Source organism: Podarcis gaigeae (assembly GCF_964106915.1).
Source record: "Podarcis gaigeae genome assembly, chromosome: 17".
Lineage (NCBI taxonomy): Eukaryota > Metazoa > Chordata > Lepidosauria > Squamata > Lacertidae > Podarcis > Podarcis gaigeae.
Window position 1 is genome coordinate 762,355 of NC_139694.1, and position 26,159 is coordinate 788,513.

Here is a 26,159-nt window from a genome sequence, read left to right on the forward strand (position 1 = left end):
AGTGGCAGTAAATCTTTGGGGCCTCAGGCAAAGGTTCTGCAAGCAGCATTGACATTACTAGGTATGGAGTTGAAATTCAGAACCTTCAAGGCACCTTTTTCAGAAATGCTGTCACAAGAAACTGCTTATTGCCAAGTCAGACCACTGAGTCATCTAGGCCACTATTGTCTACTGCAGCCTCTCTCAACCTTGGGTATCCAGATGTTCATAGAATCCTAGAGTTGGAAGAGACCACAAGGGCCATTGAGTCCAACCCCCTGCCAAGCAGGAAACACCATCAGAGCACTCCTGACATATGGTTGTCAAGCCTCTGCTTAAAGACCTCCAAAGAAGGAGACTCCACCACACTCCTTGGCAGCAAATTCCACTGTCGAACAGCTCTTACTGTCAGGAAGGTCTTCCTAATGTTTAGGTGGAATCTTCTTTCTTGTAGTTTGGATCCATTGCTCCGTGTCCGCTTCTCTGGAGCAGCAGAAAACAACCTTTCTCCCTCCTCTATGTGACATCCTTTTATATATTTGAAGATGGCTATCATATCACCCCTTAACCTCCTCTTCTCCAGGCTAAACATGCCCAGCTCCCTTAGCCGTTCCTCATAAGGCATCGTTTCCAGGCCTTTGCCCATTTTGGTTGCCCTCCTCTGGACACGTTCCAGTTTGTCAGTGTCCTTCTTGAACTGTGGTGCCCAGAACTGGACACGGTACTCCAGGTGAGGTCTGACCAGAGCAGAATACAGTGGCACTATTACTTCCCTTGATCTAGATGCTATACTCCTATTGATGCAGCCCAGAATTGCATTGGCATTTTTAGCTGCCAAGGAGTTATGTTGTTGGACCATAACTCCCATCATCCCTAGCAGGGTAGTAGTAGTAGTAGTAGTAGTAGTAATAATAATAATAATAATAATAATAATAATAATTGTACCACGCCCATCTGGCTGGGTTTTCCCAGCCACTCTGGGTGGCTTCTAACAGAATTATTATTATTATTATTATTATTACCTGAAGATTGAACCTGTTGGACTAGATGACCCTTAGGATCCCTTCCAGTTCTACAATTTTATGATTCTGTGACATTTCACATGCCAACATGTGCTGCACCACTGCCCTTTCCACATACAGGGCTGGTTAGACAGGTGGAGCTGAGAAGAAGAAGAAGAAGAAGAAGAAGAGTTTGGATTTGATATCCCGCCTTTCACTCCCTTTAAGGAGTCTCAAAGCGGCTAACATTCTCCTTTCCCTTCCTCCCCCACAACAAACCCTCTGTGAGGTGAGTGGGGCTGAGAGACTTCAAGGAAGTGTGACTGGCCCAAGGTCACCCAGCAGCTGCATGTGGAGGAGCGGAGATGTGAACCCGGTTACCCAGGATTACGAGACTACCGCTCTTAACCACTACACCACACTGAGGCATCTGGATGCGTAGATGAGATGGTGGAGTTGGAAGGAGGGGGTTTGGATTTGTTGGAAACTCTGGAGCATTTCGGGGCAGGCTGATCTGTGCAAAAGGAACAGATGACACTTGAACTGAAATGGAACCAGACTCTTGGTGCTTACATATATATATAAAAAGCAACAGAGCAGCTTTTGAACTAGCCCCTGAAGGAAAGCACACCCAGGACCTGGAGATCATCCAAGATGAAGGCGAAAGTGTTCCAGATCTTCCAGATGGCAACGTGATAGAATACCAATGGGCTACTGTTGTCCCTGGATACAAGCTCTCTAGGAAGAACAGAGAGGGCTGCATGATACAGATCTGTGCTGTGGCCACCTGCCACTTTGAGATTGCCCAGTATCTCTTATTCTCTTATTCCCCATTCTGTCTTGGTGGAGAAATCATAGCCCCCCCCCCCCCCGAAAACACAAAGTGCAAAATAGGTTATAAAGGGCAGGTAGATGCAGAAATCGGGTGGTAATTAATCCCAGAACAGCCCATCACCCAACTTCAGAAGGTATTGATCTGTTTCCCTGATGGATGTGAATGGCTAGACAGCAGCTTGCCAGTCAGGATCCACCTGAGGTCAAATCCTTTAAACCTGGAATGTAGTTAACAGTCCTTTGTCACAGACTTTGGAGCTCCTCCCCAGAGAAGCTAGACTGGCTTCCTCCTTATTGTACTTCCTCAGGCAGGTGAAGACGTTTCCGTGCGCTGGTTCACCAGAAGCGGCTTAGTCACTGCTGGCCACATGACCCGGAAGCTGTCTGCGGACAAACGCTGGCTCCCTTGGCCAATAGAGTGAGATTAGCGCTGCAACCCCAGAGTCATCTGCGACTGGACGTGTCAGGGGTACCTTTTCCTTTAAGCTGACAAAAGGAGAACCTGAAGGTGTACTTTGGGCTGGCAGAAAAACTGTCACAAGCAATAGGATCTTGTTGTTCAAATGCAACTTCAAAAATTACTAGAACCCAGCCACTTCCCCATAACGTCTGCAAGATTAAATCAACACTTGACACACTTGTTTCCTGTCATTATTATAGGGTGCTTTGGTCAGTGCAAGTTCAGATGACATGCTCCACTTGTGGAATCTAAGGCAGAAACGGCCAGCGATTCTTCATTCACTGAAATTTAACAGAGAAAGGTAAGGCATAACAAATTCTCACATTTAGTTCCACAGATTTTGCTGTTGTTTATTCTCTTAGTAGCTGAAACCTACTTAAACTATGTTTATGCAGTTAATCTTACAGTAGTTCCTGTACAGAACTAAGACCAAGAGCAGCCACGGCTCCTTTTCTCTGATGCCATTTCTTTTTGTCATGTGGCAGGTTAGGTGGGGGAGGGTTAGCATGCACTACAATATTTGGGTTTTGAAGTAGTTGTAATTGCCAGGTTAAATTATACTTGTAGGGTGTATGAACCCTTTTTTTCTACTGAGAAATCAGCTGGCTGTGGCTTCCGGTTTCAAAAGAGAAATGATAGGGAAGGGAGCCATGGGCGTAGCCAGGTGGGGCAGGGAGGGGCAGTTGCCCCCCCCCCGCATCAATAAAAATACAAAGTACAAAAAAACTGAGGTTCTACCCCGCCTAACAAAAGGCCTGCCCCCCTAACAAAAATCCTGGCCGCACCAATGACTGGGAGCTGCATAATTCTTTCTCCTGCCCCTGCTGTTTGTCCTCACAAAATCACCCCTACCCTGAATAGCTTTTCTCTCCACAGGGGGAAAGATGTAGGGACTGGTAAAGCAAGGATTAAGCCCCCACACCTGCTTCTGCTGCTCTTCCACCTTCATTTGCTGCTTTATAGTGTTGAAAAAAGCCAGCACATAAGTGACACATAAACAGTTTCCGTCACCCACGTATTGTCTAGTTGTTGCCCCGTGATTTGCACTGTGAGAGAAAGGAAAAGGAAGGTGGTTCTTTACAACTCACAGCTGCTAGAAAATTTAAAAAAAATGGTGTATGGAATCCTGCTTCCTCTCCTTTTAGTAGTCAGAATCTGATTTAAAATGCCCTTTCATCAAAAGCATTTTTATATTGCTTAAATTTCACCCGGCTATCCTTTGTAACAGACTTTAAAATGTATTCTTAATTTTGATAGCACTGTCTGTTTCATGTACCTAAAATTAAAATTAGGGCTCAGTTCACACTTTCACTTGTCCCCTATTTTGATCGGATTGTACACCAATTAATTCCCTGGTTCAGAGAGCTTTTCTCATTATTCCACAGTGTACCTTGTGAAAATTCAATCTTACCTGCTGAATTGAAGCCTGATTAAGCAAATTCTCTCTTTGGATTTTCCATGCATCTGATAAGATCTGATTCAGCAGGTAAGACCCAATTTTCACAAGCCCCAGCTGCAAAATAGTGAGAAAAGCTTGATGCACAATACAGTGAAAAAGGAGGTCAAGCAAAAGTGTGGATGAGCCCTTAGTGTAATCCAGCATGGTTTCATTTCAAAAATCTCTCCTATTACCTTGCAGGAACAAGATTTAAGTCTTTTTGAAAGTAAAGCTCACATCTCTGGATAAAGGCACATGAGGGCCAATAACCCAAATGACTTTATCATGAAATGAACTCAAAGCTCAGTGTTAAGCAAGGGGAGAAATTCTCCACTGATCAGTTCTGTTGGTGGCAAGGAGAAAAATGTAGGTATAAAAGGACAATTCACAGGATACCAAGATCCAAGTTTGGGGCAAATACTCTTTGGTGAGAGAACCCTAGCAGAGATTTAAAATCACAAAACATGCAGGAAAGTAAAGCATGGAAATATATGCTGTTAAAATTTTTAAATATGTGCCCTTGTGAGTTCCTTCCAAAATTTCCATTTTGCCTGAGCATAGAAAAAGACCACACCTTTGGTAAGTTAGCAATATGCTTTACAGTACTTGCCAAAGATCTTTCCAACTTTCCAAAGATCAGATTCATGTGCTTCAGAATAGGTTGCACAGACAGTCAAATTTAGCTGTTACAAAGTGGTGAAAGTTCTTAAAGTATGGATATAGGAACTCAAGACTGAGTGGCTGGTGAGACCCATGCGGTCCGAGCTTGGAGCAACCAGCTCCACATCCTCACACACTAAGCTCCTCAGGTAGATTGGGGAAACAAAGACTTGCTTACCTAGTCCCTCCCCAGGTGAGCTAAGCCTTTCGGGACAACTTACTCTATGGTCTTAACGCCTTCATGCATTAATTAGAACTTAAACACATTGGTTATATGAGGCTGGTTATCCCACAAGTTCAGTGAATGCAAGTGAGAGGGAAGGTAGACATATTGATGGCAGCCTCATATGTATCTGCATTGGGTTGCTATCATGGTTGCCCTATAAAGCAGCGTTTGGGGTGATTAAATAATGAAAAATGGAGGATCAGTGTGCAGGGTCAAGATGCTGAACTAGCCCCCATCTGCGACTTTCATCACTGAATTGCCAGGGCTCATAGTCTGAAAAATAAACCGCACTGAGTGGGGGGGGGGACTGGTGGAGAGATGGCGTTTTCAAACTAGGGGAACAGTTCCACACTGCTCATTGCTGCTTGCTTTATTGGAAATTAGCACAACCCATCTATTTTGCCCCAAGTATTATGTGATGGGCACAAGGCAGCAATTGGATACTGGAGTCGTTGGCAAATTCACTTTGCAAAAATATGACCCAGGCCCGATTCTGCAGATTTAATTTTTTTAATTTTTCCCTCAGTGCTAAGCAGGAATTTGTCACATACGAAAGTACATAAGGGCATCCTACATTCCATGCTCATTTGTCCTTAATTGTTCAGCAGTTCGTGCCACACATTTTTTAAAATAATTTTTTCATTAATCTGGGCAAGTTCTTCTCTGAAGCTCAGTAATGATGATGAGCTTCTGTGCCTGTAGCAGGCTCCCTCCCACACAACCCATTTTCTGCGCATTCTGACTTGGGTTACCAAGGCAATGAATTATTGCACATAAACAGAATCTCAAAGGAGGATAAAGTTTCTCGCCTGCAAGTTTCTCATGGTGCATGAAGCATTGTACTGGCCAGCGCCTCTGACGCGCCAGTGACCCACCTTTAATTGCTAGCCGCATGGTGAGAGTGGCAGTGATTGCTGCTCTTGGTATGCCAGCTTTGTGGTCGTGGGCCGATGAAGGACACAAGGCATCAAGGGGGAAGGCCAAGCCATCTCAGCCTGGCCCCTGGCTGTTCCCATTGGCTGTGGAACCCCAAATAGAGAGAGCTCACTGCCATTCTCTCACAAGTTCAATTTTTAAATATATATAATTACAATTTAAATGGTGTACAGGTGGAGTGTTGGCTGCTAATGCAATGATCAGTACTTTCTGTTAGGTCGGCCATAAAGAAAGCTGTCCTCATTTAAATTCTCTCGGTCTATTTTGCAAGATTATTGTAAAGAATAAGATGTGGGAAAACCTGAGCTCCTTGGAGAATGGGTACAATTAAACAATGGCACAACTCTAACTACTCTTTAAGCTGCCCTTCCTCTTCTCTAGCTTGCCATTTTCCTCCTTTGAAGTTTCCTCTTCCCAAAGGAGCTATTAAGTGCATACTATTAAACACATTAGTGTGTAATGTACAGTGTGCAGCCAAATACAGATGTAGAACCTCCAAAATACTGAATAATTATTTACTCCTTACCAGGAGAGCTTGTCTAGAACGATAATCTCATTTTTTCCTATACATACTGGAAAAGCTCCAATTTAACTGCTGCAACCTGGTATAATTTGTGCATGTGAAAACAAACTGTTGTCACTGTATTTGTATCCATAACTTCATTGTATTTTTCCAAATACAGAATTACTTTCTGTCACTTACCATTCCAAAGCAAATGGCTCTATGTTGGAACAGAGAGAGGAAATACTCACATTGTGAACATTGAGTCATTCATACTTTCTGGATACGTTATCATGTGGAACAAGGCCATAGAATTGTAAGTTTTTAATTCATCAGTTTTCTATTTGCTGGTGTTTTTCTGTGGTTTTTTTTTTTAAATGAATACCAGTCTCTGTCTATTATATGTGCTGCCTTGAGGTATATTTTTAATCTTCCTCACTTGCATCCATAAAAAGTATTTTCAACAAATGTATTTTCATGTGTCTATTTCCACCCCAAGAAAAATCTTCTGTTAATCTAGAATTAACAGAAATCAAGGACTTCCAAAAAAGATCTGTGTTGACTTTACACTGCATAATTATTGTTCATATAAGAAACAAACATAGACTTAAAGGTAGGGAAATGCAGGACTTTGCTTTGCAGAAGCCAAGTTGATTCTTCCTTGGCAAGGCTTATTCTTCTGTATGTTTAATAATTCTCTCTTTTAATAATGTTTTCCACCAATTTGCCCATGACAGCTCCCCACCCGCTTTTAATTCATTGCCTTCTGTCAAGGAGGCCGATTTTGAGTATAATTGCCACTTTCCACCCACAGTTAGGATTATACTCAGTTCAGTTATATCACAATATCCACAACATTTGGGTCGACTTCCTTTAATATTGCCCATTTGGCCTACAAGGTAAAAAAACCCCCACTTTACTCAGTTTTTCATAGCGTTGGTTTTGATTTGCAGATCCACAAAGACTCATCCTGGCCCCGTGGTGCACCTAAGCGATAGCCCAAGAGATGAAGGGAAAGTGAGTAAGAGGAACTACAGTATTTTTCTTTTGTCACTCCAACCCTTTTCCTCCAAGGAATAGCCTTACGTAAGAATTATTGAACTACTACTGCCTGGTTCACAAACTACAGCATAGTGAGACTTCACAAGCGTGTGGACTCCTGGAGAGGAATTTGCAACCGCTTTGCTTCCTTTTTGATACTACCCCAGACTGAACTAAGTCAGAGGGCTCATCCCACTTTGCTGTCACATGCCTAGGAAACACAGCTCCATGCAGTTTTCAATTTGTCCTGCCACTTTCTCCAGGAAAAGCTGCTCTTTACCGCTGAATCGGAGCAAACCTCAATCCATGGAAAACCCATTTGCTCTTTGTGCTGGTTCAGTGGTAAAGAGCGTTTTCCACCCCACGCAAAAACAGCAGAACAAGCAGAAGTGTGGTTGAGCCCAAAGTTTGACTAAGTGTTATGTCCTAACCTGGGCTTGTGCTTAAGCGCTCTCTCCTCACTAACTGTAAGCTCTAGCTAGGAACACTCAAAGTTTGGCTTAGCAGGCTGTGCAAACCAGGCTATTAGATACTAAGCAATGTGCTTCAACTGTCTTCTGTGAGTCAAAAACATAATTTTATTTAACTGGAAGCATTTACTTGTGGATTTTGTCATGTGTATATTAGTGCTTGATAAGACTCGATTTTTTTTTTAAAGTCAGTTAAATTTCTTGTGCTTATGAACTGACTGCTTAGTTAGCCAATATAATATTACAGCATGATACAGTTGATTCTAAACTGCATATACAATTTGTAATAGAAATGTACCCTGATAATAATAATCTTACTGGGCTTTTTTTAAAAGTCTCAATAGTTCTTATGACCACTACTTTGCTGATACTGAAAAATGTTTTAGCTAGCTACCATCTGTTTCAGAATGACATAGAAACCCTGTCAAAGAAAGAGAAAACCACGTGATGGGAAGAAGTTGTATAATTAGACATTTTTTGAATTAGTAATGCCCTTTTAAGTGGTTGGGGCAATTTATGTAAAACAATGTTGTGGGATATGCATGGCTTTTCTAATTTCTGACTTTCGAAGTATAATTTTAAAAAATATATTAAGTCACTAGAGGTAATATTTTATGGATATGTAACAACTTTTTAAGGCTAGATAACCAACAAGTCCCCCACCCTCACAGAGCTGCTATTTTTAAGAAACTGCAGTTCCCAGGCTTCTTGGGAAGTCATGTCTACTGGATGTGCTTTAAATGTCTGGGGTGCATCTGCCTGAAGGTGCACTGGAAAGAGTTGGATAACCTTTGTTTGCTGCACTATCATTTGAGTTCCCTCAAGCATGTCAGGATGAATCCTCCTGAATGCAGGTCTTTTGGAAACGAGCAAGGTACCAGCACCACAGTCATAAACCTGTGAATAAATTGCAGGCTTGCTGTTTGGCAGATTTATCTGAAGAGTGCTATCAGAAGATGTAAATGGCTTGTCCTAAATACTGCGATATATATTTATGATAAATAATTTATGATAAATGATTATAAAATAAAAGACAAAAAGGCAAGAATCGAGAGCTGTCCCTCTTTGTATGAATAGGCTCAATGTTGAGTATCACATGTAGGCCATGGTATCTGAAGAAAATACGATAAATCATTTTGCTCTGCAACTACTTTTTTCGCCTCTCTCCCTGATTGATCTAGTAAAAACTTCAGCCCTATGGAATACACATCTGTAGATTTGAGAAAAAGATTGACAGTGCAGAAAAAGGCAGGGTTCATCACAGAGACACAGTTATGCTCTTAAACTGAGTCACCGGGAGATGACTCAGTAAACTGGAACGGGCAGCTGAAAATGTACCTTATTAACACAGTCATCTGCACTGTGATAAACTGACATGCAAAAGTTAACTGTTCTGGATTGGCAAATTTTGGGTTCCGTTGAGTTCCCCTGACAAAGCGGTGAAGGCTAAGAGACTAAGCCACAACTGGGGAAATAGGAACAGACCTTGACTGCTGCTCATTGTTAGCCTGAGGAGCTTCCCTTCAGGCAACACGATAAGTCAAAAATGGGTAGCTTAGTGCGACGCAGCAGCAAATTGAACAGGGAGGAATGAAGGGACCCCTTGTGCAGGGCTCCCTGCTGGGAACTGGCTTGTTTGCTTGCACCAAGCAAGATTGAATTCCCTGTGATGCCCAGGAGTTCAGCCCTCCTTTCTGCAGCCACAGGCGATGTCGGGTGTAGGACAGGTGATGCTGTTTCATGGACCAAATGGAGAGGCTTGGTTTAGCATTATGTGTGAATTTATCCACTGTGTGCTAATTGAGTGTGTCTGGCTTTGAGGCCTTAGGCTGGAGACAGGCAACACTTTAAGAGAGCCGGAAGTGGTATGATAGAAGCATTGCTTCCCATGCAGTACGTCCCATGTTGTCCACAAGATGTTGTTGAAGTCCAACTCCCTTCATCCCTGCTCATGGACCATGCTAGCTGGGGGAGTCCAGCAATATTTGAAGGGCACCACATTGGCTACCCCTGGTGTACATAGTATTTTCTTGTGTCCCATTTTTGCCTCATGTAAAAGGTTATGCAAATTTACAAAGTTCTTAAAAAAACAGCAACTACAAAATGTGCAAACAAGAAGCCAAACTTGATGTGATGTTAAATACGTCCTTGAATGTAATAAAAAAATTAAAAATAGTCCAGTAGCACCATCTCTAAAGTGCTCCTGGACTATTTTTAAATTTTTTATTTCAACTGCATCAGACCAACATGGCTACCTACCTGAATTTTGAATGTAATGTTCATGTTTTAAAAATGCAAGTAGCATCAGAATGGGGTGGGGAGTTTCCTTCCCATGTAAATTGCAGTTTCCGGGGAGCACTTTCTTCAGGAATGAAGCAGGGGAGGAAAAGTTTAGATTCCCACCTACACACCTGCAATGGTCCTGATAAAACATCACATCTAGTTTGGCCCAGAGACGAAAGTGGGACAGGAGAAAGAATGTACTTATCGGGAGCTGCAACAACTCTGACATACCATCTTCCTCTCGCTGAAAAAACCAAAACCTATTGTCTGTCTCCAGCCTTCATTGTGACACCTTCCAGAGACACAACAGATAATGAATATTATGCAGCAAGTTCCATTCAGGTCTCACAGAGCATTTGGAAAGCAGAGTAACAGGTAAGGCAGAATCCAAGCAAATTATATTAGCATAGGACGCAGTGCTGTTTCCACTGAAGTCAAAACAAAACCTGTTGATTCCACTTGACCTGTACCTAGAAAGCATGGGTCCAAGTGGTTTTCAGTCTGAGTGGTCTTTGCTCCACTGCTTTCCCCTAGAAAACCCGCTGTTTAGGAGTAAGAACAAACATCAATCTGTAAAAAACCAGATGGCCATTTGTTCCAATTCAGTCCTAAAGTTTGGGTTTCCCCAGGGGGAAGGACTGGGGCAAACACTGGTTGGATAAGCCCCAAGTAAAATTGCAGCTTGAGTCATTATTCCTACTTAGTGTCTTCCGTTAATTAAGTTGAACTGTTGCCTGTAATTAGGAAAAGAATTCTTCGCAGTGGAATAAAAGCAGATTTTCTAATTGAGGTACACATCTTTCAATGTGTACCTCAACTTAAAACACCCATTTTCTTTTCTGTAAAAGAAAATTGTTTTATGCATGAAAAGATGCTAAGGATATATAATTTAAATAAATAGTTAAATAATAACAGCTAAAGAAGCATTCAAAATAAATGTTTCCTATATTGCCTGTGCTCTGGCAACCTCTAAGTTAGTTTCCTGCAATGTGTTATACCCAGCGCAGCGTTTGAAAAGGGTCTGGAAACTGCAGCTGATGCAAGATTCAGTGGCCCGATTGCTGACTGGAGCAAGACAGTTTGAATAAATCTACACCAAGCTTAGTGTGACTGCGCCGGCTACCAATTAGTTTCCAGTCTCAATTCAAAGTGCTGGCTTTGAAATATAAAGCCTTTTGCTGCTCAGTACCTTAAGGACCACCTCTTTCCACATGAACCAGCCTGGACTCTCCTCTGTGTGCCGTTTTCATAGGAGTTGTGGAAGGTGGCAACATGAGAACGGGCCTTCTCAGTGGTGGCGCTCCGCTGGTGGAATGCTCTCCCTAGGGAGACCTGCCTGCCACCATCACTGTCTGCTTTTAGGCACCTGGCAAAAGCCTTTCTGTTTACCCAGGTTTTTAGCCCTTAATTTGGAGGGTTTGTGCTCATCTTTTTTGTGGAGTGGAGTGGAACTGCATTTTAGGTCCTTTATTCTTTTTATACTTGGATTTAATGGTTGTTGTTTTTTTTTACACTGTAAGCCACTTTGAGACACTTTTTTTTTTTGGAAAATGTGACAACGAAGTGTAGTAAATCATAAGATAATTATAATTTGAGAACATAATTGTTTTGTTTTCTCTCCCCCCCCCCCTTAGTTGTTGATAGGCTATGAAAATGGGACTGTGGTATTCTGGGACTTGAGATCCAAAAGAGCGGATCTAAGACTATACTATGATGAGGTAAGCTATTTATATTTCCTTTAAAAGCACAACCCAAATGTTTGGGTGTGTTGAAAAAAATGCTATTGTTAAAAGGGGTCCATTTTCAAAAATGTGTACAGTTACTGTAGTTGTGCCAGAGGGTCTAAGTAGACCACTGTAAGCAGGTCAAAACATGTAAAGTAATGGAAAGCATGGATAATTTAGATGGATAAATATTTGGATAAGTATTGATATGCAGTTGTAAATATTATCATTAGGACCCATGGGAGGGATGGGGGGAAGTCAGGAGATTCAATCTCAATATTTAGATTTGGAATTGTTTTTTGTTACATGTTTATATTTTTAAAAAATCAATAAAATTTTATTTTTTAAAAATAAGTAGAGTTGGTTATCTATGTATGGCAGTTCTGTGTTGATTACTTCCTCAATGAATTACTGTATGAATTGTTGTGAATTTACACATAAAAAAGCTTATACAGGCTTCTCAAAGGAAGGCAAGCATAACTTTCAGTTTATTTGTATTGCCTTACTGATACTATTTAGGGACGCGGGTGGCACTGTGGTCTAAACCACTGAGTCTCTTGAGCTTGCCGATCAGAAGGTCGGCGGTTCGAATCCCCGCGATGGGGTGAGCTCCCGTTGCTCGGTCCCAGCTCCTGCCAACCTAGCAGTTCAAAAGCACGCCTGTGAAAGTAAATAAATAGGTACTTCTGCAGCGGGAAGTTAAACAGTGTTTCTGTGCACTGCTCTGGTTTTGGTGTTCCATTGCGCCAGAAGTGGCTTAGTCATGCTGGCCCCATGACCTGGAAAAACTGTCTGTGGACAAACGCCGGCTCCCTTGACCTGTAAAGCGAGATGAGCGCTGCAACCCCAGAGTCGTCTGCGACTAGGCTTAACTGCCAGGGGTTCTTTACCTTTACTACCTGCTCATGTCTGGTCAGAATTAAAATTCTGGTAAGAACTTTCACATCCCTAAGCTGTCTAGAGTCTTAAGGAACACTTTTGCCTATGTGACCCTGCCTGGCCTTTCAAGATCAGCGGTGAAGGCCATACCATCTGCCGTTCATTAGCAAAGGTTTGATGGGTGGGTACCAGGAGCAGGACCATGTTGAATTTCCTACCCAAGAGGTAAAGCAGGCTCCCTCCGCCCTGTTTTTAGTCGAGTGTGTCTTCCCCTTGTGCATTGTTCTGCAATCTGGACACCACCACCCTGAGCTAATTTTGAGGGGGGGAGGAGAGAGGGGAAATCCCATTGCGCAAGCCAGGTTCCTTTCATAGGGCTTCAACTGATGAAATTCAGTGCATTGGGCTTCCACTGATAAGAGTTTCTGACTAAGCTTGAGGAAATGCTTTTTGACAGGAAGAGCTATTTGACTGTGGACACTCCTCCTTGGAGGCTTTTAAGCCGAGGTTGGATGGCCATCTCTCATGGATGCCTTGGCTGAGATTCCTGCATTGTAGAGGGTTGGACTAGATGACCCCTGGGTTCCTTCCAACTCTACAAATCTATGATTCTATGGGGTGCTTTAGGTGAATCCTGCCTACTATGTTTATTTTCATATAGGACACTTTAGAAAATTAGTTTGGAAAGTGGACTACAGTCGTACCTTGGAAGTCAAATGGAATCTGTTCCGGAAGTCCGTTCGACTTCCAAAACATTTGGAAACCAAAGCACGGCTTCTGAGTGGCTGCAGGAGCATCCTCCAGCCAATCAGAAGTTGCGGAAGAAGTGCCGGATGTTCAGCTTCCGAAAATCATTCGAAAATCTGTACACTCACTTCCGGGTTTCGATCGTTCAGGAGCCGATTTGTTCAGGAGCCAAGGCGTTTGAGATCCAAGGTACGACTGTATAAATAAAATAGTAATATGGAGCTGATCTATATTAGCAGAATACTTATGAAAAATGTTTCTTATGAGTAGCTTATTTTGTATCATTTTGGTTTTATGTGTACATGTTCCCTAGAGCTGAATTATGGCATTTGGATGGTAAAATAGAGAGGATATTTTGAGCTTCTGTAATTCTAAGGTATAATGGTTTTATTGTCAAATATAGACTATTTTGCCTGTCATTGCTAATATTTTAAATTGTTTTTTAGGCTATTCATTCTATTGGATGGCATAATGAAGGGAAGCAGTTTATGTGCAGCCATTCTGATGGCAGCTTGACTCTGTGGAATCTAAAGAGTCAAAGCCGACCTTCCCAGATCATTGTTCCACACGGTAAGCTATGGGGGGGGGGGGGAGACACTAAACCCTCTTTGGTCACACAGAACTGGGACCATAATCTTGACCTTCTAGGTAGTAGGTAAATAGTGTGCAGATTGTTGTTTCTGGGGGCAAAAGAAGCAATTTACTGCTGTACAGAATTGATTACCCTGATAACTCAATGAAATGCAATGGAAGGATTGCTACATTTGAGGTGGGATTTTCGTTGCACCATTTACCTGATTTTATGTTGTAGCTGCTTCACCTAATCTCGATTGCCATTGTAAAGAAGATGTCAGGGGAATGAATACCCCCACCGTCTCTGAAAAGAGAGAAAGTCTCCAGAAATGGGTCCCATATGAGGTGCAGACTGTACCAGCTGCTCTTGGAATATATCCCAGCAGAGAACTATGCACCCTTCTATTAATCTAAATATCTGGGATAAATAGGTCAGGCTTTGCCTTCAAGTAGGGAGAATTGCAGCAGTTTCTGAGTTCAGGCCACAGAAATTGGTTTATCAGCACCTATCTGTTCTTCTTAGCTCAGGACACCCCATCCATCTCTGGATGAACTACTGGCCTGGTTTCCTTTTGACCGGGTGTGGGGAACCTTTGGCCCTCCAGATGTTGTTGAAGTACAACTCCTATCAGCCCAGCAAGCATGGCCAATGGCTAGGGATGGGAGTTGTACTTCAGTAACATATGGAGGGCCTAAGATTCCCCATTTCTACAAGTTGTGACCGGAAGGTTCGGTGAATGGTCACAGAAATTGGACAGCGAGAAATATTCGAACATGCAGTCAGCATTGGAAACCCACAAAATGCTCACAATTGTGTACAGAGATGAAGCTGTAACTCGAAAGACAGTGTATGAGTGGTTTAAGTGTTTCCGTGAAGGGTGGCAAACCATCGAAGATGACCCTCAGTCTGGCAGACCGTTGACGAGCAGAACGGCAGCAAACTCATGAACGGAAATGAGTTCATGAGATATTGATGTGGGATCGGCATTTGTCCAGCCGAATGATGGCGGAAGAATTGCATATTCTATTTGAAATCGTTACTGAGGTTACTGAGTTTTCCCATCCTCCATATTCTCCCGATCTGGCCCCACTGGATTTCTTTCTTTTTCCAAAACTGAAATCTGTACTGAAAGTGCACAGATTTTCCAACATTTCACACGTCCAAGCTGCTGTGACAAGGGAACAATGCAGTACAGAAAGAGGACTTCTCCAGAAGTTTCCAACAGTTCTATGAACTTTGTCAACGATGCACTGTATCAGAGGGGACCTACTTTGAAGGTCTGTAAGGCATGTATGTTCAAATATTTCTTGCTTTCCAATTTCTGTGACTGTTCACTGACCTTTCCGGTCACACCTTATATTTTAGACTGTAAATATTGCCTCCCACCTGACACCCATTCCAGGCAAAATCTGGCTCATTGAATGGTAGGAATCTACAGATAATCACTACGTGGAATCTTTTTTTTTTTTAAATGCACAGTAGGTTATTGTTTCCACCCTGGTTCTTAAAGAATAGCCCTGAATTTAATAGCCAGTACAAGCAGTTGTGATTTTTGCAAACGCCTTAAGGTAAAATAAATTTGCTATTTCTGTGTGAACTTTTAACAGGTAAGATTCAACGAGATGGGAAAAAAGTTGAATCTTGTAAACCAATTCTTAAAGTAGAATACAAGACCTGTAAAAATAGGTAAGTAGGGTTCCCCCCCCCCCACATTGCCCTTTACTGTGCTGGAAGCTTAATCGCATTAGTAGCTGTGCTTAACCCCCCATACATGCTGTTTCTGGAACCCAGAGACTGGCAGAATGCTGTAGGTTCCATGTCCACTCTCAGAAAAACAGCACACAGTCCCAGCTAGACTCTGCCCATTTTAGAACATAGGTCTGGAGAACCTCTTTGAATCCTATGAATATGCTGTGGACACCCCCTTCGTACCTTCTGGAATAGTTGTCCTAAAAGTTTCTGTATGGCAGGCCTTAAGGGGGAGGGCCCCTAGCCTCACTTCCCAGCATATTTCCACATGAAAGTGCTAGAAAATAATTTGCTTGAAGCAGAGCTGCTAAAAACAGCAGGCAGTCCTGGGATAAACGGACCGGTGGCCTGATTTGTATCAGGCAGCTTCATAATTAAATCTTTTTGCTACTCAGTTCCAGAACCCTATAAAGATCAATGTGAGTCCTTAGAATTTAATCACAATTTACATACAGACTGCATTCCTTTTTTGCAACTTGCAAAAATATCTGGGCTGAAAGTCAGTGCAAAAATCTGAAACAATCTTTTTTTTTTTCCATTTCTTCCCAATATAGTGAGCCTTTTATCATTTTTTCTGGTGGACTTTCTTACGACAAACCTTGGAGAAGACCTAGTCTGACAATCATGCATGGAAAAGCAATTACAGTACTTGAAATGGATCATCCCATTGTCGACTTTTTAACTCTTTGTGAAACTCCGTACCCAAATGGTGAGCGTGTTTGTGTTACAATCTTAGCCAGAGGTCTGAAAACAAGTAGTGACCTTGTACTCACAGGAAAGCTGAGAGACCAAAGATAGCAGGGTTGGAAAAAATCCTCTAATAATTCCAGTCTTAAAGGTTCTGCCACCCACAGTTGGTCAAGGATTTTGCAGAGCTGCCTCATTGTAGGCAGATTTTTGTGCCTTGCCTATGGGAATGTGTGGAGCAGAGAGTTTGTTCATACTCATATTGTCAAAGGTTACTGAAGTGTCCCTCCATTTGAGTGGGTGTATCAGATCTGATCTGTATGTGCCGTAACAGCAGAATTATCATAAAAAGTACTTCTGGCCACATGTGGCAGCGGGAACAATGTAATAGGTTTCCAATGTGGATTGCATGCTGACTACCTAGGCATCTTCATTGCCCCACATGAATAAAAGGTGCTCCAATGAAAACTGGTTGGTTGGCACCTGTCTGTCTCAGGAGACAATGGAAGAGTGGACCTTTGGAGATGAAGTTGGAGAGTTACAGCTCCTGGTGTGGCTCTAGAGACCGATATGGGAGAGACATGGTTTGTTGCAGCTGGGGCAGATAAACCCATCCCAATGCGCCGATTCAGGTGTACCATGGTGTTTCTTCTTTCTGTGCAGTCGTACCTTGGTGAACAGCTTAGTTCCCAAACGCTGCAAACCCAGAAGTGCATGTTACGGTTTGCGAACTATTTTTGGAAGCCAAACGTCCGACTGGGCTTCTATGGCTTCCAGTTTGGCTGCAGGAACTTCCTGCATCCAATCAGAAGCCGCACTTTGGTTTTCAAACGTTTTGGAAGTCGAACGGACTTCCAAGGTACGACTGTACTTCTTTCTGTACTCCTCCCCATGGTCATTCCTCCTCTGGTCGCTGCTGCAGATACACAACTTGACTGTCTCCAAGTGCTGCAGTCGTCTGCAAGGGATTCCTACACTGCGGGATTAATGTTGCCAGTCTTCACATCATGTTTGCAGACATCTTTGAAATGCAGAGTTGGTCTGCCAATGGGCCTGGTGCCTGAAGCCAGCTCCCTGTAGAACACGTCTTTGGGGGTCCTGACATCTTCCATTTTGTGGACGTGGCCAAGCCAACATAGATATTGCTGAGACAGGAGTATGAACGTGCTGTGAATTTGGGCTTCGGAGAGCACATTGTTGTCTGAGACTCTGTCCTGCCATGTTATGCCCCAAATCTTTCTGATACAGCACAAGTCAAAGGCATTGAGGCGCCGCTCCTTGTCTTTATACTAAAGACAAATTTATAAGTTCATAACAATCAAGTTTACGACCAAAATAACATCATCTCCCCATCAGTGTTCCAAACAGGCTTTTTCCTTTTTAAAAATCATTTTATTAATTTTTCCGAACCATAATTAACAACAGCATAAATTTCAACTCATGGTACAGCTCATAAGGCAGCTACGTAACTTACAGTCCAATAGTTCCCTTCCCGTTTCCCACATCCATACCCTTTCTTTCCCTTTTCCCATTATAAATCTTCCCCTTTCCTTCACAGGGAAGTCTTATCTGCATCAGTAGGGATGTAGTTTAACAGCATTTCTTTCAGTTTGGAAAACCCTCTTCAGCGATTCAGAACCCTGCCTACAATCCTTCATTTTGTGAATATATATGATCTGGTTATTATTTAATGTTCTAGTTCACTAATATATGTGCTTAATTCTTGATTCTTAGAAGTGCCAGAACCCTACGCTGTAGTTGTACTATTGGAAAAAGATCTCATTGTCGTCGATCTGACTCAAAGCCAGTAAGTATATAGTCTGCAGGATGCTACAACTCATTTGAATGAAGGTCAGCTTTATTTATTTATTTTATCCAAGCTTGGAAATATAGAATAACAAAGACAAGCCATCATGTGTTAAAAAATAAACAGGCTCAGTTTCCATCTCTAATTGTGTAAAATCCATCTTTACATAATTACATAAGTACATAATTTAGAGTCTCTTGCTGTGTAATCACTTTTTATGTGCCTTTCCGAAGCTTGTTGAGTTTTTTGTTTTCCATTTTCCCAATTAAAGGGAGGTGGGAAGAAAATATTCTGGGATTAAAGTTCCAAGTGATAAATGTACTGCTTTTATTACATAAAAGTTTGTGACTCTGTTGTTTTTTCTATGGTTTTTCCCTCAACTTTCTTGCTTATCCCGCGCTCTTTAGTCTTGCCACCTCAGGTCTTTGCAAAGAGTTGAAAGAGAATGAAGACCGGTCCCTCATTTTGTTGGGTTAACTTGGTTCCCATCATTCTGATTAAAGAGAGGCAAAACTGCCTTATAGTGGAATTTATGTTCAATTTATCTTTTTTAAAGTTCTGATATGCTGTAGATTTTTTTTTAAAATTCCTCCCATAGATTGCTAGTATGTTTTATTTTAGTAAACTTTATGTATTACATAATTTTCTGCTTTAAAAGGTGTGCTAATACAATCCCATAAAATATCCTTCTCAAATAGCTTTCCAATATTTGAAAATCCTTATCCCATGGACATTCATGAATCACCAGTTACCTGCACAGACTATTTTGCTGACTGTCCTCCAGATTTGATTCCTGTGCTGTATTCCATAGGCGCTAAGCATAAGAAGCAAGGATACAGCAATAAGGTAAAAAGAGGAAAAGTTGGGTGCGTTTTATTGAAGCAGAACTGTATATTTATTGGCACAGTCTTCTGTATAAAGCCTCCAGACTGTACTGTCTGCTTTACAGTACAAGCTTTTAAAAATAAAACTTATTAGTTGATGATGTAATGCAGTTAGGAATGTGGCCAAGCAGGTTTCTTTTGAAAGCATATTCCAAATGGTTTATGCTGCTTCTTGGTTTCATTTACTGGGTTGAAAGATAGAACATAGAGCATAGCTTCTCCCTCAAATTTCAGGGGGATAGGAGGAACATATATATGTGTGTGTGTGTGTGTGAGAGAGAGAGAGAGAGAGAGAGAGAGAGAGAGAGAGAGAGCGCCCTCCTGGACGTACATAGGAACCACCCAATTTAGGGCTTAAAAGTAAACACTGGAATCTGGCCCTAAAGCACAAAGACAGCAGCTATAGTTGAACGATGACCAAAGTTTATTTTTCTCCTTCAAAGAATTCTGTTAGCTTTACCCCTCACACTTCCCAACAACCCTTAAGAAGCTACAGTACCCAGAATCCTTTGGGGGCAGAGCGAATGAGTGTGCTTTAAAGCAGGGGTCAGCAAACTTTTTCAGCAGGCAGCCGGTCTACTGTCCCTCAGACCTTGTGGGGGGCCGGACTATTTTTTTTGGGGGGGGGAATGAACAAATTCCTATCCCCACAAATTACCCAGAGTAATTCAATTTTACTAGCTAACCAGAGGTTAAACTAACCCCTTTCCAGCCCTGGGAGGAGCACACACAACATTCACATGACACACCTACATACTGCAGCTGACACACTAACATATATACAGCCGTAAGTTGTCACTTTCCTGGAAATAAAATGCAGCATTTCAGTATTCTAATTGTAACTCCTCTGGTGGTGTTTAGGAGTGGCCTATCAGTGGCGGAGCGTGGAACCTCGGAGCACAGACGTATCCTGAAATTATCATAACAGGGTAAGGAAGCTGCTATTATAGGATGCTGCTTACTGAAGGAGTGGTGGACCCATTTATGGACCCAACCAGTTTCTAATTTTCCCTTGATCTTGCTAGCTGTCCTCGGGGGTTGTCTCTGGTGATTCACAAATTGACTTCTAGGCTTCTTGTCCCAGTTTTCAGAGCTCAGTCTTTCCATGCTTTAATGAAGAGCTGAAAGATGTGAGGCAGCTAGGCTCTTCACAGCTGCCTAACAAGGACTGGCTGTTGCGATGACTTACCAGCTGTGTTCAGTCTCTCACTGCAGGGAGACGCAGGGCCCCTCCAGTACAGTACTGCAGGTGTGTTCCACAGCATGTGCTTAACACGGGCACCCCCAAACTCGGCCCTCCAGCTGTTTTGGGACTACAACTCCTATCATCCCTGACCACTGGTCTTGTTAGCTAGAGATGATGGGAGTTGTAGTCCCAAAACAGCTGGAGGGCCGAGTTTGGGGGTGCCTGGCTTAACACAATAATAGTGAATTCGTGGTGGATTTAATTGTGCTTTATTAGTTGTTCTACAGTGTTTCCTCATTACTGATCTGTGGATGGACTTCAGCATGAAGTTGCAGGACATGCACTGATTGGAAAAGAAGCAGTGTGACTGCCCAAAACATTTGCTGCTGCAAACAGTATTGAAAGTCGGATGCATTTGACTGCCCCAATAGCACCATGAGCACAAATCATCATGAATGTGCAATATCTAGGGCATCTGCAGGGGCCTTGGTATATATGTGACGTTTAGGCTGTCTACAAACTGGAGCTTTAAAGCACATGTGAAGCAGATGGGCGGGGTATAAATAATAGAATTCTTCTTTCCCTCAAAGAATCCTAGCCACTGTAGTCTGTTGTAACTCTATGAAGGGTTAAACTAGAATGCCCAGAATTCTTTGAGGGAAGAAATGTGTTTTGAATGTGCTTTAAAGCTTCAGTTTGTACGCAGCCTTACTAAAAGGTTAACTGTTCTGTACTTTGTTTTAATTGACTTTTAATCTATTCTTTTTAAGTCATGCAGATGGAACAGTGAAATTTTGGGATGCTTCTGCCAGTAAGTGCCAAAACACAATTTTTAAACCATTAATAACTGCATGCTACAAATTTAAGGGAAATAATTGTTTAATTTGTTCATTATTGAAAGGATGGGATTAAACAAAATAATTGTTTAATTTGTTCGTTATTGAAAGGATAGGATTAATGTAACAAATGGAATGAAATTGATTCCTGACATTTCAGTGAGAATGTTGGAGGAAGGAGACCCACATCACTGTGTGGTTTCTTTGTCCAAAGCCATTTGTTCCCCTTTGCCTCCTGTTTCTGTGACATCATGCTCCAGGGTGACAAAATAAGAAATCCTGAAATGTATATATGTTGATTTCTTTTTAATTCTAAACCAGAGATGGCCAACCTTTCAACATCTCACTCTTCTACACAATTTTTCAAGGTAGAGGAATTCTGTTTCTAGGGACAGGGTGATCAAGTGAAACATTCAAACGACACCTAGTTTTTACGCACGTTTACCTGGGAGTAAACCTCACTGAACCCAGCGTGAATTACTTCTGAGCAATGCATGGGGTTGAACTGTTATCCCATTGCAAGGGAAATTACGGATTTAGAGAGAGGTGATGAATCAGGGCTTTTATGCTGTGGAATGGCATTAGTTTATGAAAATTATTATGGCTGGAATTCAGCTGAAGAGCTCCACTAGTGCAAACGCTTTTGGCTGCGCAATGGAACTTCCCCTCCCTGTCCTCTTCCCACATCTCTTCTTAATCCGCTGCAGAGCGTTGGGGGGAAATCCAAAACAGATTTAGGAAGCATGCAGAGAGAGGAGAGGGAGGAGGGGAAGTTCTGTAGCTCAGCCAGCAGAACTGCTTAGTTTGATACTGCCCTGTGCTACTATGCTTTCGTTCTCTGAATTATATATAGGCTAAAAAAAGAGCCTGGGTACAGCTAGGTTGCATACATGCTATCTACGTTTGTAGCACAAAAATGTAGTTTTCATCTTTGCCCTCAACATGCTGCTTTCAATCTTGCTTGATTCTAGATCTAGCCATGCACAAGGATGGGTGTGTGGTTACTTGATATGTGTTTGAAAATCCCCTCCTTAGGTTATCCACACCTTTTCCTCCCTGCACATGCCCCGGAAGAAGGAAGATAAAAGTGGTGGTTGCAGTCTTGGTATATGCCCACCCAGAACGCCATTGGGCCGGTGTTGAGACATCCCCTATTGCCAGACCACCTACATGGGTTTTCCAGTGGACGCATTGCAGGGTAATACAGAATCAACCTGCAATGAGCTTTTATTTTTGAAACAAAACCAGTTTCTCAGTAACTGCTTTTTAGGGGCAACAAATACGCAATGGATCTAGACTGTGTGTGCACTAAATAGAAAACAACAAGTATTCCCTCTCCGTTGGTTCTGGAATGAAATGTTGCGTATGTTGTAGTCCTAAGAAACAAAACGAAATGTAGCATGTGTTGTAGTCCTAAGAAACAAAATGAGTAAGGGGAAATTTCAGTGATGTTTTAATTCTGTGCTATATGGCAGCACACTGGGGCATATCAGTATAGCTTGTGGTGGTGGAACAGTGGTGATACAGGTATCTAATTCTTGTATTGGTTGATTTCCAAGTGAATCAGCCACACACTGTTATCAGTGAGAGTAGCCTTGATCCTGCAGAACTGGTTTGGCATCCTTTTTTCCTCATCTTCTTCTCCTGCCCCATCTTTAACCTTTGAGCAGGTGGGAGTACGCATTTGTGAACCTGTGAGTTGGGCTTAATTTAAAAGCCTTAAATTTCAGAGTCAAAAGGCTGGGGGAAGGGGCAGGGCAGAGGAATGGAAGATCCTGGATCCAAAAAGGAAGAGTGGTGGTGGTGCAGGAGGAAGAGGCTCATTGCCGTCCCAGGTTCTTCTCTCCCCCACCCCTTTCTCTCTCCTCTGCAACGCATCACTTTTGAGTGATGGTAGGGCTTGTTGCTTACTACAGGGGAGTAATTATCTTGCTCTCCCTATTTGTGGCACTGTTATTGTTCTTCAGACTTGGAAGGTAGGGTGTCTGTGCTGCCAACACACACCAGTCCCAGTTGCTGTTTCTCCAATATGTCAATTACACTGCTCTGGAGCAAGAATCAACACATTTGCAAACGAGGCAGTTCAATTAGTCTGCAATAGTAATCATGGCCTCCATTCAGCAGAGCCTCGGGACTGATTTGTTGAAGTGGTGAACCATATGCCGCTCAAACACTTGGTCTATTAGCTGGCTCTTTCTTGACTCCAAGCAGGACTCTGGGTTGCCATGTTACTAGGACAGAAGTTTGGCACTACATCCAAGTACATTTGTTTTGGATCTTGTTAAATAGGTGGTTGTTTAAGGAATTTTGCCATTCCTTTTGAGAACAGTGTAGCATGAATGAATGCAAATTCAGACTCCGCTTCCAATGCCTTTAACTCTTTCTGTTTGCTCTGCAAACAAAAAAGAAGACTAGCAGGTTGGTTGCTGTGTCCGTGGCACAGAAACACATATTTGTGTTGTGAGCAATGCTTTGCTGTGTGAGGTGCTAGAATGTGCAGCGGTGGGAACTCCACTGTCTGTGCCTTTTTAATGTTGTGTTTTAATGTTGTAACCCGCCCTGGAACCTCAGGATGAAGTGTGGTTAATTAATAATAATTAATTACAGTGCTGAGTGACACAGAGTTGTGTGGTAAAGAAAGATAATAGAATTCACATTACTTAAGAACCTCCTGTAGCACGTAGCATAGAATTGTGTTTAGAACAAGGGAGATACAGTATTTCATACAGTGTGACCCCTGAGCAGCAGTTGTGTTCCCTAAAAATGCCAGTGCAGTGCTACCTCATCAGGGAAAGGTGCTTCAGTGTGAATTGCACCAGTGTTACAGGAAAAAAATACTGAAAATACATTTGTATCCCATATAAATGTGTTGATAATTGTTGCAAATAATTCAACAATAGACATACGAAGGGAGTTGTTAGGCAAGGCATTTGGAGGCGTTCTCCCTCTATCTGTGTGGCTTGTGTATTTTTCTGCATTCACCTTGTTGGCCTTCCTTTTAGTTTCTCCTAGGTTTTAGGGTTCTTGCTTTTGTCCAGGATAGTCTGGTAGATTGGAGATCCTTCCCATGGATGAGTCAACCAGCAGTTGGCCTTGCTCCTTGAGCAAGGGGAGGGAATGTCCTGAAGGATATTTAATGCCTCCCTTGAGAATAGGAACTTATGGTAAGAAAAATCCTGCGTTTTGCACTTTTCAAATGGAAGCCAGTAATGTCAAGCTGGCCAGACGTATATTGAACAACTGTGTCCAACTTACAGGATGGGTAGGGTGATAGATAAAGATTTGAGCACCCTTTGCACATCTTATGGACTCAGAATTGTATGAATATCTTCAGTATATACGGTATATTTTCATTCTTTTTACTGTAATCTTAAAAGGCATTACACAAAAAAGCAAAGAAAGTAAATGGGTGGGATTGAACTCAGGTGTTGCATGTGTGGAACGTGGTCTGCTTGCACAACAGGAACGTGGTCCATCTCCTCTCCACCAGTAAATCCACTCTGGTGATGTGGGGAAAACCCCAGAACAGGTTTGGAGGGAGTGCAGAGGGGGTTAAGTCCCATTGCATGAGTCAACCTTGTTCTGTACACACCTACTCCACTTAGTGCTACATTGGATTCCATCATATATCTTCAATTTTTTTAAGGTAGAGGATTCCTTATGTTGAAAGGTTGACCTTCTTTTTCATACGCCCTAAAAGAGCAGGGCTCTATCCTGCTGCTAAGGTGTGTCTCTCTTTTTGGTCTTCTCTGAGAGCAGAGCACAGATAACGGTAGATATGATCTAGTATGAAACTCAATAATGCTGCATTATGCACTGTTTCACTGTAGTATCTAACAATACTGGAAAAGACAGATTGTGATATTTACAGATAATGAGCATATATTAATCTAGTTTAAAGCAATATAATAGATGTCTTCAATATTCTCCAGTTACACTGCAGATGTTATACAAGTTAAAAACCTCAAAGGTTTTTGAAAAGCAGAAGTTAGAAGGAAAACCAACCCCAGAAAACACAGAAGAGGATCCTTTTGCCATCCAGTTGATGTACTGGTGCCCTGAAAGTAGACTGTTTTGTGTAGCAGGGGTCTCTGCATATGTTATCGTTTACAGATTCAGCAAGCATGAAGTTAATACTGAAATCTCAGTAAGTTTGCATGAGTTTGCTTATCTATTGCATTGCTTACTTCAAGGCTTGGTGTGGAGTTTTGAAACACATCATATTCCAGAGTTGCATGTAGCATAAGTGAAAAGCTTAGATTTTGTTACTCAAGTAAAATTTCAGATAGATGGGCTGTTGCAACACAGAACTATGTTTGAAACAGGCAGTGCAGTAATGACTGCACGTTTTAACTTCCTCTATGTAATGTATAAATATATGCAAGTGATTGTAACACTATTTCGTGTGTGCTACTGTGAACTGTTATGTAGGAAGGCCCTGGGTACAGATTGCATTTGAGCCAGTTGATTACTTAAAAAAACAATAAAATTCTCAGATCAAATTCTCAGATGCAAAACATTTTACTGGGTGGTACTGTCTTTCTTGTCTTTCTTCATAATAACCTTGTGTTTCTGTTTCTGAGATAACATTAGTGGCACAAAACTCCCAGGAGCCCAAATTCAACGTGATGAATCTGTTGAACAACTGCTTTAAGTACCCTCTATCTCATGCTTAGGAAGAGAGAGCAAAAAGCCCATTGTTATCCTCGAAATTCAGGTCTTCGGTTATAAGACTTCCCACCCCATTTGTGTTAGTTCTTTAGATGAAGGTCAATTTCATCTTAAGTTGTTGTTGGGGGGCAGGTATTGGTTGGTTAATGGGCAAGTTCTGTGGAGGATATTTAGTGTTGATGATATTTCCATTCCTCCCCTTCATTCATTCCTCCCCTTCATTTTAACTGAACTAATACCTTATCAAATGAATCTCTTGATTGCTATACTAGAAACTGACCGGATTTATTGCTGCTACTTATTTTTATTCAGAAAATACTTGATTTCATAAAATAACTTGGGTTTTAATTTCCTTAAGTCTTTAGAGGTGCACCTCCAAAGTGAGGCTGAAGATATCATTAGTCCCGAGGCAGAAATGATTCCTCCATTTCCAAATGCCTCTTCCCCTCTTCCATCTTTAAAAGATCTCTCAGGCAGTACAAACACTGTGGCATCTGAAGGAACGATGAAGGACAGTATCCCATGTCTCAGGTAAACAATTTAGATGGTTGAAAGGTTTCTTTCCCTCTCCCTCTGTTGTCCTCT

General features: G+C 42.0%; 1 protein-coding gene across 6 annotated transcripts in view; it reads left to right on the top strand.

The window, feature by feature from the left end:
* The window catches only part of STXBP5L (syntaxin binding protein 5L), a 79,426-nt gene that overhangs the window by 13,133 nt on the left and 40,134 nt on the right, over positions 1 to 26,159 (top strand). For 4 of the 6 annotated variants that reach the window (XR_014559320.1, XM_083718464.1, XM_083718465.1 and 1 more), the window contains exons 4-16: positions 2,475 to 2,575; positions 6,218 to 6,352; positions 6,990 to 7,053; positions 11,465 to 11,548; positions 13,627 to 13,750; positions 15,362 to 15,440; positions 16,058 to 16,212; positions 17,925 to 17,997; positions 18,696 to 18,843; positions 19,743 to 19,810; positions 20,838 to 20,878; positions 24,836 to 25,050; positions 25,933 to 26,105. Coding sequence is in view for 5 of the 6 variants with exons in the window: in XM_083718464.1 (XP_083574590.1) it covers positions 2,475 to 2,575; positions 6,218 to 6,352; positions 6,990 to 7,053; positions 11,465 to 11,548; positions 13,627 to 13,750; positions 15,362 to 15,440; positions 16,058 to 16,212; positions 17,925 to 17,997; positions 18,696 to 18,843; positions 19,743 to 19,810; positions 20,838 to 20,878; positions 24,836 to 25,050; positions 25,933 to 26,105 (1,460 nt within the window). In the remaining variant the exon portion in view is untranslated. Of the gene's footprint in view, positions 1 to 2,474; positions 2,576 to 3,659; positions 3,761 to 6,217; positions 6,353 to 6,989; positions 7,054 to 11,464; positions 11,549 to 13,626; positions 13,751 to 15,361; positions 15,441 to 16,057; positions 16,213 to 17,924; positions 17,998 to 18,695; positions 18,844 to 19,742; positions 19,811 to 20,837; positions 20,879 to 24,835; positions 25,051 to 25,932; positions 26,106 to 26,159 lie in introns of all 6 variants that reach the window. The other 2 variants (XM_083718467.1, XM_083718466.1) reach the window with 1 other exon arrangement.